Raw genomic sequence first — 17238 nt, 5'->3', positions numbered from 1 at the left:
AAATGTCTTAAATTCAGATTCGATGGGTCTTAAATACTTTTGTTCAGAACTTACTGCATCATTAGACAGAATTGCAGTAGCAGAATACGTCAAAATACATTTGTAAGTATTTTAATCTTTTCCTTTGATGTGATCTTTTTGTGATTAGTTATATACCCCCGTCTTGTACCTCTTTAGTGGGTTTTTTTCTTTCTCTTTTCTTGTATTTTTTTGTTTATTTGTTCGACATTACAACAGCTTTTTTCTTTGTCTATATAATGTTCTTAATAAATAAAAAAATAACCGTCAAAATACCTTCAAAAAGGTACATTTATAACTTAATATATTGAAATGTGGTGAAGGAGTGTTTAGAAGTAACAGACAGGAGCATATATGAGTGTATTCCTTCTCCTAGGGTCACAAGGTCAGCTAAAAGGGTCAGTGGGGGCCCTTCCTCTACGTGCGCTGCGAGGGATGAAAAGAAATGTAGAACAGTGACATTTAGAAGAATATACTAGATATTAAGAATCCTGTTCTATCCTGTATTTCTATTCTTCAAGATTAATGTCAGCCTATTATGTGTGTGTATCCAACCGTAGTGATAAGAGACTTGCCAGTGCTAGAGAACCTTGAATTGTAGATATGGGCTTTGTGTGTATGTGTGTGTGTTAGCACCTATGTTCACTACATAACTGTAAATTCCCCTAACTGTTAAACGTTAAGCTTGAAAGTACCGTTTCACCACAATTTCATTTTGAGAATGCTTTTTTCCAACACTGAATGACATTAAAATGTTCCACTAGATTATTATTATTATTATTAGTGACTTTTTTCACACTTTCTTACATTAATGCTCAATATTGAGTCAAACAATGTACATATGTAATATTTTGGCAAATTATTTTGCATGTTGTTTTAACATTTGACATTTTTCTTTGACTAAAATGCCTCAGATCATATTAACTGCCATATTGTGAGATTAATCCAACAGTTTTTGCTGTACATCCGAACAGAAAGAGTCACAAAGCATTTGTTAATGTAAAATACATTTATTTGATAAAAAAAAAAAGAAAAAGAACAATATTAAGCCCTTGGTGGCGATCAGTCTCCAGAAACAGACCTGACCTGAACAACTCAGCAGACATTTAAATACAAAGCTGCCATTGTGGTTTCATTCCAATTACAAAAGCCTTCACTAATATTCATTAAAAATCTTCTGAAAATTAAGCATTATACAAACATGTTCAGGCCTATTGATATAATACTTCATTACAAAAAATATTAACAGCAACAATGCAGTTAGTCTTAATAAATACAGCTTAACTTCACTTTTTCGTCTAAATAATATTAGCTAATTGCTTTTTATTCCATAGCAGATTTGTTGATGAAATGATTACAGAAGAAAGGAAAACTAAAACCATTGGTGTGCTTCACCAACACCATCATCTCAAGGTTATTTGCATGAATATGACATAAATCCCAAGTGCCCTAATCAAACAAAATGCCTAAAAGAACTACAAATCTGTACTCTTTTTGTTAATAGTGATTTCAGATTAAATGCTGCAAACAAATACAAAAACATGCAATATAATTAGTCAACACTAAAAGACTATTTTCCAAAAAAAAAAAAAAAAAAAAACTCTATACACGAGAACACATCGTGCCACTAATATTGATAATTTGTTCAGCTTCAAGTATGATATAGTGCTCAGCAAACTGGCAGCACAATATTTCATTCAGATTTAATTTTGAATTACTTTTTCCCCAGGCACATATAATGACCAGGAAAAATCACACTAGCATGTTATTTACTACACACCAAGTGTTACATATAAGGCCAGTTTCACATCATGCATTACATGTTGAGCCCATAGTGGTTCCACTGTATTTATATATATATGTGTATGTCCTATTATATCTCCCACTCTTTGTGTTTTTCCATGCCCTATTTTACCTTTCTAAATCACAGCACTTCTTTTACTGGGCAGGTAGAGCTAAATTATACATAACAAGGTAAAAAAATGTGACATACTATGAATAAAATCTAATTATGTTTCCAGTATGCCTGTAAGTCGCTTTGGATAAAAGCGTCTGCTAAATGAATAAATGTAATGTAAATGTAATATTATAAGATCATCTACTTCATTCTAACTTTGGCAAATATTTAATCTACATATAAAAAACAAGTGTCATTACAAATAAAGTCTCTTGGCTAAGGGTGCAGCTAGTGAGGTGGTGTGTTGTGCTTTATTTGCGTTTTCTTAGCACTAGATACATCAAGCCGCTCAGCAGCGTCATGGGGAACGCGACCCAAGCCACAACAAAGGAATATCCATAGTCTCCATCCTTAAAATTCTCGTTTTTGAAGCTTAAGTGCTCTGCTGTGTAGATAGATGCGCCGGTCATGACACAGAAAGCTGTGGAAGGAAAAAGAAAAAAAGAGCAATTTACAGTTGGCTAGTAGAATTTAAATGGATACTTCCCCCATAAATGACAAGTCTGTCATTAAAGCTGCAGTATGTAACTTTTGTAAATATATATTTTTTACATATTTGTTAAACCTGTCATTATGTCCTGACAGTAGAATATGAGACAGATAATCTGTGAAAAAATAAAGCTCCTCTGGCTCCTCCCAGTGGTCCTATTGCCATTTGCAGAAACTCCATCGCTCCCGTTAAAAAACAACCAATCAGAGCTGCGGTCCGTAACTTTGTGTTCAAAATGTAGAAAAATGTATATAATAAGCGAGTACACCATGAATCCATTTTCCAAACCGTGTTTTTGGCTTGTCCTGAATCACTAGGGTGCATCTATAATAAGTGTTTATATTCGGACTATTTTAGATTGCTTCGGGGTACCACGGCGGAGTAACCCAGTACCTTTGTGATTCTTCATAGACATAAACAGAGAGAAGTAGATCCGGCTACGATGTTCTTCCGCAAGACGCAAGCAGTTCTGTTTATTAACCGCTAGAGCGTCAAAAGTTACCTACTGCAGCTTTAATTTCTCTCCCTCATGTTGTTCCAAACCTGTAAGACCTTTGAAAAAATGAGAGAGATTTCTGACCCTCCATAGACAGCAACACAACTGACATGTTCAAGACCCAGAAAGGTAGTTAAGACATCATTAAAATAGTCAATGTGAAGTCAGTGGATCAACCATAATTTTTATGAAGCTACAAAAACTTTTGTGTGAAAAAAAATAAAAAAATGCCTTCATTCAACAACTTCTTCTCAGCGCTTTCAGGAAATTCCAAGGTAGAATGTCCATCTCTCTTTGTTCATCGTCTGTATATTCCAACGCAATCTCATGACCAATTGATACGTATTTTATGAGGTGGCTAATTCGTATACATTCGTATGACCTCACATGATTTTTTTATGATTTGTCTACACCCCAGTGATGGGTAGGTTTTGAAGCAGGGTTAGGTGTATGTCATTCATATAAATTCTTATGTAAAATGCATACAATTTAGCAAAAATCATATAAATTTTGTATGAGTGAGGTCATATGTATGAATTGCCATGAGATAGGGCTGTATATTCTTGTTCAAACAAGGCTAGGTAAAAAAATTGCAAGTCATCCTCTTTTGAAATCAAAGACGTTAATGAATGATGATGTTTGCGTGCATCTTCCTCCTGCGTTAGAAGCACCACATGCATGTGTCATGGTACTCTTGTGAAAGTGCAGCAGAGAATGACACAGAGGAGGACAAATTGTTGAGTAAAGTCGTTATTTGAGTTTTCTCTCAGAAATTATTCTCGTAGCTTCATAAAATTATGGTCAAACCACTAATATCACATGAACTATTTTAAGGATGTCCTTGCTTCCTTTCTGGGCCTTGAATGTAGTTGTACCCTTGCTGTCGATGAAGGGTAAGAAAACTCTCGGATTTCATCAAAAATATCTTAATTTGTGTTCCGAAGATGAAAGAAAGTCTTACTCATTTGAAACAACACAAGTGTGAGTTATTAATGACAGAATTTTCATTTTTAGGTGAACTATCCCTTTACGGTTCACAGGCTATTACTTGACCGATAAAGACTCAACATTCAACAAACAATACAATAAATAAAAAACATATTATAAAATGAAATTTTTTGTATAAATAAAAGATTTTCTAAGGGAATACGTCACCCAAAAATACAAATCTGATGTCATCAAAGATGAGTTTGAGTTTGTTTCCTTGTTGGAACAGATTTGGAGAAATGTAACATCACATCAGTTGCTCACCAATGGATCCTCTGTAGTTAATGGGTGCCGTCAGTATGAGAGTCCAAACAGCTGATAAAAACTTCACAGTAATCCACATAACCCCAGTTCATAAATTAACTGCTAATGAAGAGAAAAGCTGCTCGTTTGAAACAAAATCATCAAGGTGTTTTAACGTTAATCTGTTTCATGATCCTCGTGTGATAAAGTCTATCACCTGTTGTCCTCTAACATCACAGTCCATCTACATATTTCTTTAATGGGGTCATAGGACATGCTAAAACACGTTGTTTTGTGTATGTGGCGTAATGCAATGTGTCTGAGGATTAAGGTTAAAAAAACAACATTATTTTCCACATGCCGCAGATGATTGTTTCTCCTCTATGCCGCACCTTTCTGAAACATATTGTTTTTACAAAGCTCATCATTGTGCTGCGTAAACATAAAACAATGTTTGCATTTGTGATCAGACCTTCTCTCACAGGAACAGGAAACTGTCCTCCGTTAAATGTGTTGCACACACTGTAATATTTTTCTAAGGAGTTTGAACTCCCATTCTGACGGCACCCATTCACTGCAGAGGATCCATTTGTGAGCAACGGATGCAATGCTAAATTTCTCCAATCCTGATCTGAAGAAGAAAAAAAATCATCTATATCTTGGATGATCTGATCGTGAGTAAACTTTGTGTTGTATGAACTATTTCTTTAAATGTACTTGTAATAAATATGGTAAAAGCTGGGTCAATTTACATACTAGAAAGATGGCATCAAAATAATAGTACAAATACTTCAAGGTGCTTCAAGACCCCTCTTTACCTGTGGCTAATTGTTCATTTTCTTTGCACAGTACATAGACAATAAGAAACGGAAATTGTACTGCTAACAATGATTAGAAATATATTCTGTGGGAATGAACTCACCAGACAAGAGCTGGATGATGGCCGTGAAGACAAATCTCTCTCCCTGCTTCAGACGGAAGAGCTGAAGGATGAAGACAAAGAAACCCACACAGCACAAGATAGTGGCCAGTATCATGGTGGCCTGGACAGTCTGAAGATAGGCTGATAAAGATGAAGAGAACCAAGATGCGATAAGTGTCTCCTTCTGGACAGGTTTTATCAATCAACAACTTTAAACAATGCCAATAACACAAGCATTTATACTGTATGACATTTTGCTCTGACCAAAGTAAATGGTGGTTATATTTGACTTAGATTTTATGATATTCAAGGCTTGCCTGCATCATAGGTTGCACTATTCGGTATATCATAACAGTCTGTGGAGTTGCAGTGATACCAGAGATCTAAGGAGTAATCCTTCCAGACCCACCATACCTTGAAAAGATGGAGAATATATATTGACAGCATAAAAACTCAGAGAGAAAAATGATGTGTTTAAGAACATTTTGTAAAATTCTAATTAGCTTTGTAGATTATTATTACAAGGTATATAATATACATGTATAGAAAAGTGTATTTCTTAAAATGAATACAGTTGTTATAGCAGTACATTGTACAGTATGTGCTGTTACAGATCAACAGTTTATTTGAGATAACTTTAGCAGAAATGGTGCTAGATGAGAAAAAGCTGGGCTTTTTGCTGAAAACCCCAACAATAACACATTGGGTTTTTTTTAAGCAAAAAAAAAAAAAGAACCTGATGAAGATCATCTTACGTTTCTGATGGTTGATATGAAGAGTAGAATTGCTGAGGTGATGTGGAAGAGGATGATGAGGGCCAAAATGATCAACATGGCTGATGGTGGAACCGAAAATCAAAAGCAGGAGAATCTGGAGGGGAAAAGAAAGACACGAGAATGTTATACAAATCCTGAGTACAAAGCTGAGACTGAGAACGGGAACTGCTGTTTTCTGCTTCTCTTGGTGGGAAAATCACCATGTGCCTATCTGAACAACCTTCTCTTATTCTGCACTTTGACCTTGGAAGTACTTATCCACAAGGTTTTTTTTTTTATCTAAATTATTTGGTAACACTTTACAATAAGGTTCCTGTTAACGTAAATACATTACATTAGTTAACAATGACAAATACCCCCAAAGCATGTAACAGTCTTAGGTAAATTTGAAATTATTACCAATAATACCAGAATCTGTTAACATGAACTGAGTTACAACCTTACTTACAAGGAAAAGATGTTTTAAAATAATATCCGTTAATAGATTAACTAACATTAACTATTGGGATATTATTGTATTGTGTTAGCGATTAATTATATTATACCTATTTCTGTTTTGCATACGATAGACACTGCACCAATAATGTTTAACCCAGCAAATTAAAATTAAATAAATGTCACACAGATTTAAACATGCAGGGCAATACAAACCACTTTATATTATACCAGAAAATGTTTTTAGAGTTATTCGAGTTAAAGAAGCTACATTTATGATTTTGTAAGGTATAATTGAAAATTCAAGTAGATAGGAGGCAAGTCTAAAACCTCACATGCAGTCAGCTTCTGCTTACGTCACACACAAGTCTCAGAGTCAGCTGCTAAATTAGCTTCCCATGATTCACTGCACTACGGCCAATACAGACAGCATATACATCTCAGCCTGCACCACAGCCGCTCCGAGCCATTTATGAATGCCTTTTTTCTTCTTCACCTTGTATAGTGGGTGTAAGTTTATACTGGAAGTGAGAAACCCATTTTTTGCTCTGAAGTGTTTTAATGCTCAGTACTTGAGGATACAATAAATTAAAAAAAGACACCTCTAAGGATTATATCACATCAGCACTATGTCTGTAAAATACATGTCGCAAAAACCATATGTGGTGAACAGGGTTTTATCTTTTTGCTAGGATACAAAATCCTTTACATTTACATAATTTTATTTGAGACACTTATAGCAATTTTAACTAGATACACAAACAGAAATGTAAACTCTAAAATACGTGACTAGTTTACGCAAGGCTTACTGAAGCAGGAACAAATGTACGAAGGATTAAACATTTTTTTTTGGTAATAAAAAAATGATACAGAAGGAGGTAAATGAACATAGTGAAAGAAAACAATGATATAATCAGCTGTTAACGATGATGTTTTCATCCTTTAAAAAATTCCCCCATTTAATCTGTTTCCTTACTATACAGTTTATACACAACCAGATCTTCAATAATTCCCATCTTAATTAAGATGAAGCTGTTTTGCTCCAGGTGTATGAATCTGTCCTGAGGTGGCGCCATTGAGCTAACATGTGGAAACTCTCCACATTATCAAGAAGCATCAAGTGGGGAATATTTATATATTTATTTAGCTGACATCCCCACTCACAACTTGTAGAAGAAAAACCTTAACATCCTGCTTAACTTCTCCTTTTGGTGTCAAAGACAGGAAGTCATACAGGTTTAGAAAAACACGTGGAAGTGTAGCCGATGTAAAGGCAGAGTTTTCATCCGTGGGTAAACGGTCTCTTTAAGATGGGATGTGGGAGACAGGGTGTGGCATTTGAGCAGTTAAGAGTTTAGGTGGGAAAATGCTAAAAGAAAGGAGGGTTTCTGTTTGCACTTATCTTAAAGAAAGCAAAGAAACCTACCGCTCAAAACCGAGTCTGAAAGATTCAGCCAACATACTAAAAGAGACCCGAGTCGGAAGAGGAAGCCAGCCTTAGCACACAAGGGTGGGGCAGTGTGGGAGGTTACAGGATGACGCTCGTCTAGTAGAAGTCTTTACAAACACAGGCCTGAAAATCCTCTCTTTTTTAACTTTAACAGTTTCTTCTAAGGTCAGGGAAGGTATTGGGAATAAAATTAAGTGTAGGCATTAATAAAGACTGAGAATGTTGTTCATTTATTCAGAGGCAGTAGTGGAAATCCTCTGGAGACCTTCACCCCCTCAGGCTGTGCATTAGCTGTCTGTCTCTGTAGAGTGTAAAGTGGGAGGCTTGTCTCATTAAATCGTAGCCTATCATGTTCTTGATCCACACATGGTCTTCATTTTCTCTTCAGCTGCCTTCCTGTGTTGTACTGAGGGGCGTAGAGGGGCTGGAAGGGGAGGAGCCAGGAAAGGAGGAACATGAGACCAAAAACTCAAAACATGCTGTCCCAAAATCTGTGATCTGAAGTAGGAAATGTGTTGAGCAGATGATTCTGAGATTATAAAAAAAAAAACTGAATATTTGAAACAAGTTTTTACAATGAAAGGAGACTGATAATTTCAAGCTTCAAAAGAGATGCAAAAACAAATCAAGTAGTTATAAAGACGAAGAAGATGACTTTCTTAATTAAGGTCTTGAAGTTACTCCTTCATGCGTTCTTCATCTGAGACTGTAGCAGTCTGTCAGGATCACTGCATTTCCAAGAGCTGCTGGGCGGCATCTGTTAATTTGCTGAACTCTATAATGGCGCAAATGTGGCATTTAACACACAGAGAACCAGTGTTTTGTTGTTTATGTCACTAGCGGCTCTGTAAATGGTGGGAAATTGAGGAAGAAAATTCCTGTTTCCTGAAAATGAAACCCTTTGACTGGGCAGAGGCCCACCAAACACAGAATACACGCGGAAGAACATACTGAAAATTGTATGTTGGCTACACAGAGGGATAATCGTCTGTGCACAGTCCCCTCAGGCCTTTCAGGAACAAAAGATCTACTGTAGAGGTTCACCGAGGCCAACGGCAAGAGTCGAATCGGTTTCACGGGTAATTCACTTCAGCCTTCACAGGAACCGTGTACCTGTAACCGTCAAAAAGAGGCGAATCCATGACCACAAGGGTCTTTAAGAAAAACAGTTTCAGTACAATTCAAGCTCTATTGGCAGCATGTTGAGAAAGGACCAACAACAAGCTCTAACGGTTACTCTACTTGTGTGGCTTTTAAGTGTGGCTTGGGAATAAATATGTCATTCCTGTACATTAGATCAATCAGTCAGGCTCAGGTCAAATAACAAATCACAGAAGTCAGAGAAAAATCCAGAAATCCAGCATTTAGCGCAGCCTTGTAATGGGGGCTGGGGCCCCGTTAAAGTTTATATAGGCTGAGACATGAAAACCTATGAGCGTTTGTCTTGGAAACTTGCTGTGGAGTTTCACTTTGCTATGTACAATCCTGCGGGATCATAATGACAGCCATACCTCCCAAGCCTAGAGGTTTCCAGAGAATTTACAAACCATCATTAGTAAATTAATTGGAGTCAGCGCTTTAAAAGGTAGCAGATAAGCCATGTCGACTTATTTCTGCACTGGGAAATGTCTGCACATGAGTGTGTGAGTGCAAACGCTACGGAGCCCCTGCTCGTTTCCCCTAAGCTTGGTGGAAAACGCTGACTTGAGTTTCACTTTTAATGTCATTTTTTCATAAAAGCCGCAGTCTCCAGGAGACTTCCAAGTCGGCCACTGCTGAAAACAGAAACTACTGTCATGGAACAAATGATTGGGATCAGAAGGAAAGCTTCAGTGCCACCCAGCAAACTTTGAAGCTTTAATCCACGCAGGGCATGTGTACTGTACATCATTTATGCAGGGCTGGATATCAGAACTGATTTGCAGATATGTTTACATTCTGATTCTATTAAATCTTAATTCATTTGGGAATCCTTTCAGTAACAATGTCAATAGATCTTTCTCAATTATTTAAAAAAAACTCACTTTTAAAAATATGTCTTTGTTATACAGATTTGAAACTACATGAACAGATAAAAGCATATAGATTCAAACAAAAGTTTCCTTTATAACTTTTTTTTTTTGTTAATTTAGTTTGATACATTTTGTGGTGATTCAGTGTCCCAAACTTCCACTGACCACAGAAACAATCACAAAGTGCTTCACTATTGACTATCCTGAGCTGTGACGTCAAAGGCAGCAGATAACACACAGACAACCCGACAATTACTCCCGTTTCATTGTGCATCATTGTTCTTCCTGCAGCATTTAAGCAGAAGCAGCATGAACTCAAAAGAAAGAATGTTCCTCAATAACATGACGCAGTCAGACATCCATAACTCTACTCAGGAAACAAATCATTGTGCAAAATCCAAAGGATAAAGTGTTTTATGAATTATGTCTGGTGCAGATATTTTGCTCATGAAGTCCAGATTGTACAACATTTGTTAAATCAATAAATGATGACAAAAACATGCAAATGGGAACTGCAGAAAATGTTACCACCCGGTTTGACCTAACCTGACCCTGACTACCAGTGCTGAGCTAGAGGGAAAACCTCAAAGTAAACGAGGGATATGAGGGGGAATGTTTTAGTGTGTATGTTTGACATGGCCTGTGGTTTAAAATGTCAGCCCAAAGGTAACAAACCGTTTATGGGTTGTTTTGCAGTCTGAAGACCAACTCGCACTCTGAGACATGAGAGAATGCAGATAAAAGGGAAGAAAAGCGTGCAATGGTTCAGATACGGGAAGAAATGATGATGAACAGAGTTTATTGTGGATTCAATCCATGCACGCCTTTTATTGTAGATGTCCTTCACTGCCGAGATGAAAGGAAATGTGCTAAAAAGAACCGTCCTCGGAAACAGTTGTGAAGCCATGAAGGTTAACAGCCATGGATAAACAACATTTTCATTTTTCAGCAAGTGCTAGGCATTCTTAAAGCTATAAACAATAATCTAATTAAGATCAGTGCATTCTCACAGACTCATTTCCACTGAAGCACTCATGTTTATCCTATCAGGACAGGGGCGTTTGTTCTAGAATACAGTCAGAAATTAAATGCAGCCCAGTTCTTGCTCAATAAAGTTAAAATTAAGCACTGAAATGTGCCTGCTGGGTCCCATTCAACTGATTTCCTAACAGGCCTCTAGTTAGGTTTGATGGCTGCAGTTTACAAAAAGACATCAGGGTAATAATTTTTGCAATACAGCATATTTGTCAGGGGGCATCATGGGTAATATGTAGCTAAAATCTGTGGTCTGGGGTATGTGTTGCAAATTGCTACAAGGATCATTTTAAAGTCAAGTAAACGTGAAGACATATTTGGCACATCTGTGGTACTTCAGTCATGTGATTACCCATTGTTTTCTTTGCCCACAATTCCCAATACTTTTTTCAAGAATTATATTCTATGTGACACACTTTAATATGTAATATTTCACCAAAAAATTGGAAATTATGTTAGCATTTGCTCACCCTCCTGCTGTTCCAAACCTTTTTTTGTGGAACACAAAAACATATTCTAAAGAATGTTGGGCTCCATACTAAACAACATTGGACCTCATTAACTTTCAATGTATTAAAAAAATAATAATAAATACACATTTTTCAAAATATAATCATTTTTTAAAGATTTTTTTTTTTTTTTAATTTTCAAGGTTTGAAAAAAAAATGTAAATGATGGCAGAATTTGCAACCATTCTTTTTACATGCTTTCTTTAAGCAGATTTATTAATAACGAATTTAGGACCAGATTTACTAACAGCTTGTGCCAGTGCAAACTGTCTGTTGGTGTTAAAATAGTATCAGGATTTACTGAAGAATTTGAGATTTTTTTCACCTGAGCTTATTGACTATACATTTGTAGGAGTTTCCCTTTCAGATGGTAAATTTATGAAAGTTGAGTATTAAAATGAATCACGCAATTTACTAATGTTTGCGCTTGTTAAATTACTGGTATTTGCACCATTATTTAACTCCCGGGACCATTTTTAAAGGAATGGTTAATTTTCCCCCCAATCCTACTAATTTCAACCAAACAAAATTCAAGCCATAGTAATATATGTAAATATATTTTGCCAGTTAATACTATGTCTTAAAGTTCACATACAAGGGAGGCACAGACCGAAATTGATATAAAATTCAAGATGGATTATTTATAAAAATAAAAAAGCCAGGGACTTGGTTCCATCTTTCAGCTACTTATACAGTCAGATATAAATGATAGTTTACAGTTGATTTTAAGAAAAGGATTGGGTTTATACAGACTAAATGTTTGGAGAAGTCCAGCATACATCACCAGAGAGGTCTTTTCACTGAAAGATCCAGTTATGAAAATTTGATGAAAAAGAACGAACAAGAATATTATTTTATATCCCCGAATCAAACTCTCTACCAAACTACACTTACACCAACTAATCTTTTTGAGTCGGATAGAAATAGCGCCTCAAATTAACAGCTGCACTTAACATTTACAGTGTCGCAAGAAATTAAATTATACAACTCAGAACACACGCTGACAATCAGATCTGTTACTGATGTCTCCAATTATCTTTTCCCTACTGTGCAGCCCCTGTAGTCACACTGGTGCATGTGAACTAGAATGGAAACATAAAACATGTTTTTGGAGTAAAAACAATAGCCAGAATGGGGTTGCTGCTTTTGGCAGCTGCCTAAAATAAAGTTTAATGTACAGAACAAACAAAACTTGCTTTTGGGTATCTTCTATTAGTCTCACCCAGTAAAGTACTTCTTGGACACAAAAAAAAGGTAAGGAAAAAAAGAACAAACTCTCACCAATAATGACGTGTACAGTGTGTATACTTGTACAAAGCCTTAAGGTTCCTATTACAAAACCTTGAGGTACTCCACAGATATTTCAACACCATTCTGGGCAGTTTTGGCACAAGGCTCTCTTCATTTTGTAGTAGAAGTGTATTTTGGCAAGGCACATGTGTTCCTGCTGCAGCTGATCTCAGTAGGAGCCTCATTCACACACAGTAGGGTCCCGCTCGGCTCTCAGCGTGGCCTGCTGATAGGCTTTCATCTCACTGCTATGGCTCTACTGCAGAGCAACCATGCTCAGGTGCCTCAGGCTCTGTTTTCACATCGCATTCCACTGATGACACGCCGCCAGCATGAGTAACGGCTCCCACATGGATCTGTCAAAAGACACGCTGCTGAACCCCAGCGGCCACATCCAGACAACCCCTCTCGCTGTAAATCAGGACGGCTGTGTTTAATGCATTCACACACTGTCCAGATTCTCAGTAGCTCCTTTGATCTTTCAGCAGGAAAAAAGAGAGAACTCTTGTTACTCCCAGGGAGTTTCTTGTTGTGTCCTGTGCACTTAGCAGCAAGTTTTAAATCTTAAGTGCACTAAAGCCACAGACTAGAGAATAATTTTGAGGCTCTCAAACCATAAAATCAGACTAAGGTCATAAACACCATTCTCTGGGGTTTTTAAAAATATTTGTTTATCAGTGTTGAAAACAATCTGTGATGAATCAAAATTTCAAAAGAAATGCTTTTATTTAATATAAATGTAACATTATAAATGTCTTTAATTCATTTTTTAATCAATTAAATGCAATTTTGTGAAATAAGATTTTTTATTTCTTTAAAAAATCTCAGGGGAAAGCATTTAAGGGTTTAAACATTTTAAATAAAGAAATTTTACAGCATTAATGAATAAGAAATATGAAAGATTCTACACTATTTCTAGGTCACTGTTTTTAGTATTAGTCCCTCCTCTGTTTTAAGGATGTTTTTCCTTAATTTAAGTACTTAAATTCACAAAATGAAAGAATTGACATAACTATTGACTTTAATGTGTTTATTTAAATAAAATAGTATGTTTAGTAGTATTATTGGTAAACAGCATTAACATGAAAATTATAATTTTACTAAAGCACCCTCCCGCTGATTTGCCAAATGAATACAAAATGCAGTTTATGATTGAAAATTTACTGTTTAGACATGACCTTAAGGCATGACAATACAGACACACACCCACATGAGCACATCCCCCTCTTTCCTCTAAGTGCATGTCTGTCAAAGCCATATCGTTTTCTTTTCTCTTATATTAGCATGGAATGTGACTGTTTACTGCTAAGCATGGCGTTGTTCTTGTGTTTAAAGCTGGTGTGGATCTCTGGTAAGACTGGTATATCAAGAAAAGACCTCCTCGTAGACTTTTTCATAAGCTAAGAGAGGCTTTAAGCTTCAGCAGTGTCACCCCTGTGCACACTTTGCTACCAAAATCCACAGCAACACTTGTGTAACTCGTTGTTTCAATCCAAAAAACATGCAAACACATCACAGCTTCCCAGACTCAAAGACTCAGACTGGTTTTACGATTCACACATTTTCCAAGTCACTGTGTCTGTGACACAACAGTGACCCTGGATTCCACCGATCACTGGAGAAGAATGAGTTTCAGTGTTATTCTATCTGTAATTGGTGAAAACAAATGAAAAGTCAATGGAAACATCTTTAAAAAACTGCTTCATTTTCTCTCTTTTTTCACAGCATTATGTTGCTGAGAACACATTAGCAGTTCATGGCAAGATTAAAGTATCAGAAATTCTTTGTCACAGTTTTGCTGAAGCAATAGCAAGAGAGTTAGGAAACAGCTCCCTGTCCATTACAATCACCTTTCAACTAAAGTTCAGAATCCAGTGAGTTTCATTTGAACATGAACTGACGAGTTAAACTGGAGCAGCACCACATTTTGCATTTTGTACAACACATTTTACCCAAGCTACTAATCAGTCTGGATTCTCTATTGAATGTGATTAAATAAAAAGACTGACAGAAAAAGTCTATTTATCCACACATAAAACATTCAACTTGACAATTGTAGTCTAATTATGAATTACTTGAAGGTGGATCAAAAATAAACAAAGTGACCAATTTTGCATGATTCATAAACAAATGCCTCCCATGATACAGTTGTTTTTAGTAAATATGAAAAACAGTGTCCGATGAAACATAATTCCCAAAAAGAATGTCTCATGAGGCAGCGGAGCTTTCAAACAATCAGTTTACAAAGACAAGTTAACAATTTGACTCAATCTGAATCTTTTTACATATCATTTACAGTGGCTAGAATGTCTATCATATACAAGCAAAATGAAAATTATAACTAAAATACACCCAAATGATTTAGAATCAAATAAATGGGATCCAAACTGAATCAATTCCGGAAAATATGTATGGACATCCGGTCCAATAGTTTCACATGCTGTTCCGAGTCATTTAGTTTAGTTACTGATTCAGCCTTTTACTTAATTTACTGGCTTTTAATACTGCCATTTTTAATAAAAAAAAATATACAAAATTAAAGAGATGCATGATTTAACTTTTCAATCTTTAACATATATTGAGGGGCACACGCCCCCTCCTGTAGCTTGGTCAATCTGAGCTTGACGTGAGGGTTAAAAAAAGAGTGTCCAGAGATTTGGCTCAACCAAAGGGAGAGGCATTTCCTGATCCAAACGTTGACAGCATAGATTCTAATGAAACAACCCATCCACAAATAAAACCCGCCACCTATTCTTTGGAAATCCCTGCAAGCAGAACATTTCTGAGCGGCATCAGTTCTGCTAGATCAATCAGCGACCCAAAACAAGAGAGAGAGAGAGAGAAACTGAGGTTGGAAACAACTTGGTCCATAAGTAACTGGAAAAGCCTCTCACTTTTGCAGCATGGAAAATTAATACATGGAAAATAAGCCATCACTTTGTCCAAATCTTCCAACACAGACTCTTAACAGGGGAGTTGGTGCGAAATGGCCACCACAACAGAGTTGTAGCATGGGTGATGTATGGATAGGTTGGACTACTACACAAACTGTGAGTAGGATGATAAATATCTTTCAAATAATGCTGGATATGAGTTTTCGCGGTGGCTGAACTATACATCACACTGTGTTTTAAAGGCTCGCGCACATATCCTTTCCTGGAGCGGTTTGGCTTTTGATAGGTAGGTTTGAGTTATGGCACTCACTGCGGCTGTGTTTGTGTTGTAATAGCAGAGCAGACAGGCGTCCGGAAATCCAGTCCAGTGAAAACGGCTGCACCTCATGAACACACTTCACACTCCCCACCCCCAAAACTGTCCCACGAGCAACACGCTGGAATGTGCCACCGAGAAAACACTGTGACTATCTGTCTCACACACACTCAACTGAGAGAGATGAAATGCCACACATGCAAAATTAATCAAACATGCAAAACAATTTGTATTACCATGTTAGGAACAATGCTTGGCCTTGTAAAGTGCAAAACATCACACCCTCTACATCTAATATGTTTTTTTTTTTTTTTTTTTTTTTTTCAGAACACTAACACAATCTACAATATCTTTTGACTGGAACGTGATTGTTTAATGCATTTTATTTTAGGAAAGTTGGGAATACAAACTTTCCTCTTATATACAGTTCAATCTTATAAAAAATATTTGACAAAAAAATACATATTTCAAATGTTTAATCATAGAAGTTAAGATATGACTTATGAAAACATCTGAAAAACAGGATAGCGTGTACTGACAGATGAAATGCTTTCACCAGGGGGCGATATGGGAGACAGAGTTGATGGTACTTCACTCCAAATGATTTTAAAATGAACAGCCGCCAAACACCAGAACAAATCCCTAAGGGATTAAAGTACAGCTCTATTTTTTTCTTTTCTATTCTAAAAACTGAAGTCAAACTAGATTGCCCTGCTTGCTTTGAAGTAAGAAAAAAAGATTATAAGTAAACAAAAGGTCTAAGAATATGAAGTTAAGTCTAGTTATAAGTATGCGCTGCTGATTCATCAGTGAAGCATCACCGCCAACGCCCCTTTTCTCACAAACTCTTCAGTTTACATTTTCAGGCAATAAACTCTCAAAAACATAAATCAACTGCCTACTTACTCCTTAGACATCAAAGATCCTGTGATCCTCTCAAAGAGTTTTATGACTTCTAAATGTTTGCATGCCTGTAGAAAAAGTTACTTATGGTTCACACTCACCGCTGAAGAGAAGCCTAAAGGGTCAAATATCGTATCGTTTGGAGAGGGCAGGCAGACGTGGAGACGAAGTGATGCAAGCGTGACTGCAGGGTAAACGTAGTAGTAGTGAAATGAGGAAAAAGTGTGCGCTCCTCCTCTCCAAAATCCTGAACAGCCCAGAAGTCTGGTTGGGTGTGGTCTGGAACTCAATACGTGCTGTGCTCTGCTCTGCTGTGTCGAGGGAGGGAGGGGAAGCTTTCTGAAAGCATTAGGTTTTGACAGTATGTTCACAATTCTTTGTGAAATGCTTCCTTTTTAATCTGGACAAGGTTTAAGACTTCAGAAGCCGACACGCATGTCATTTGTCCCAAAACAGCCTGCTCTGAACATCTCACGCATCTATTTTTCCACTCATTCTCACGTGA

At 36.7% G+C, this 17238-nt stretch overlaps 1 protein-coding gene across 2 annotated transcripts; it reads right to left on the bottom strand.

Annotated features, from left to right (window-relative positions):
* Window positions 1-1008: 1008 nt before the first annotated feature.
* emp2 (epithelial membrane protein 2) lies at window positions 1009-17004 on the bottom strand. 2 transcript variants are annotated; one of them, XM_026208152.1, is made up of 5 exons: window positions 16835-17004; window positions 5869-5983; window positions 5431-5527; window positions 5114-5254; window positions 1009-2396 (listed from the first exon to the last, which is right to left on the bottom strand). In XM_026208152.1, the coding sequence occupies exons 2-5, from the start codon at window positions 5944-5946 to the stop codon at window positions 2227-2229; spliced, it is 486 nt and encodes a 161-aa protein (XP_026063937.1). In that variant the 5' UTR covers window positions 5947-5983; window positions 16835-17004; the 3' UTR covers window positions 1009-2226. The 2 variants fall into 2 exon arrangements, with proteins under 2 accessions (XP_026063937.1, XP_026063938.1); XM_026208153.1 differs by lacking the exon at window positions 16835-17004 and adding an exon at window positions 7751-7821.
* Between the last annotated feature and the right edge of the window lie 234 nt (window positions 17005-17238).

The sequence above is a fragment of the Carassius auratus genome, chromosome 28 (genome assembly GCF_003368295.1).
Source record: "Carassius auratus strain Wakin chromosome 28, ASM336829v1, whole genome shotgun sequence".
Lineage (NCBI taxonomy): Eukaryota > Metazoa > Chordata > Actinopteri > Cypriniformes > Cyprinidae > Carassius > Carassius auratus.
This window is presented reverse-complemented; position numbering and strand designations above follow the sequence as displayed.

Excerpts from the sequence above, each read along its gene's own strand:
- emp2 (XM_026208152.1), bottom strand. The coding sequence starts at position 5,946 with ATGTTGATCATTTTGGCCCTCATCATCCTCTTCCACATCACCTCAGCA. Across the intron at positions 5,528-5,868 it reads TCATATCAACCATCAGAAAC|GTATGGTGGGTCTGGAAGGA; the intron begins GTAAGATGATCT and ends CATCTTTTCAAG. Across the intron at positions 5,255-5,430 it reads TAGTGCAACCTATGATGCAG|CCTATCTTCAGACTGTCCAG; the intron begins GCAAGCCTTGAA and ends CATCTTTATCAG.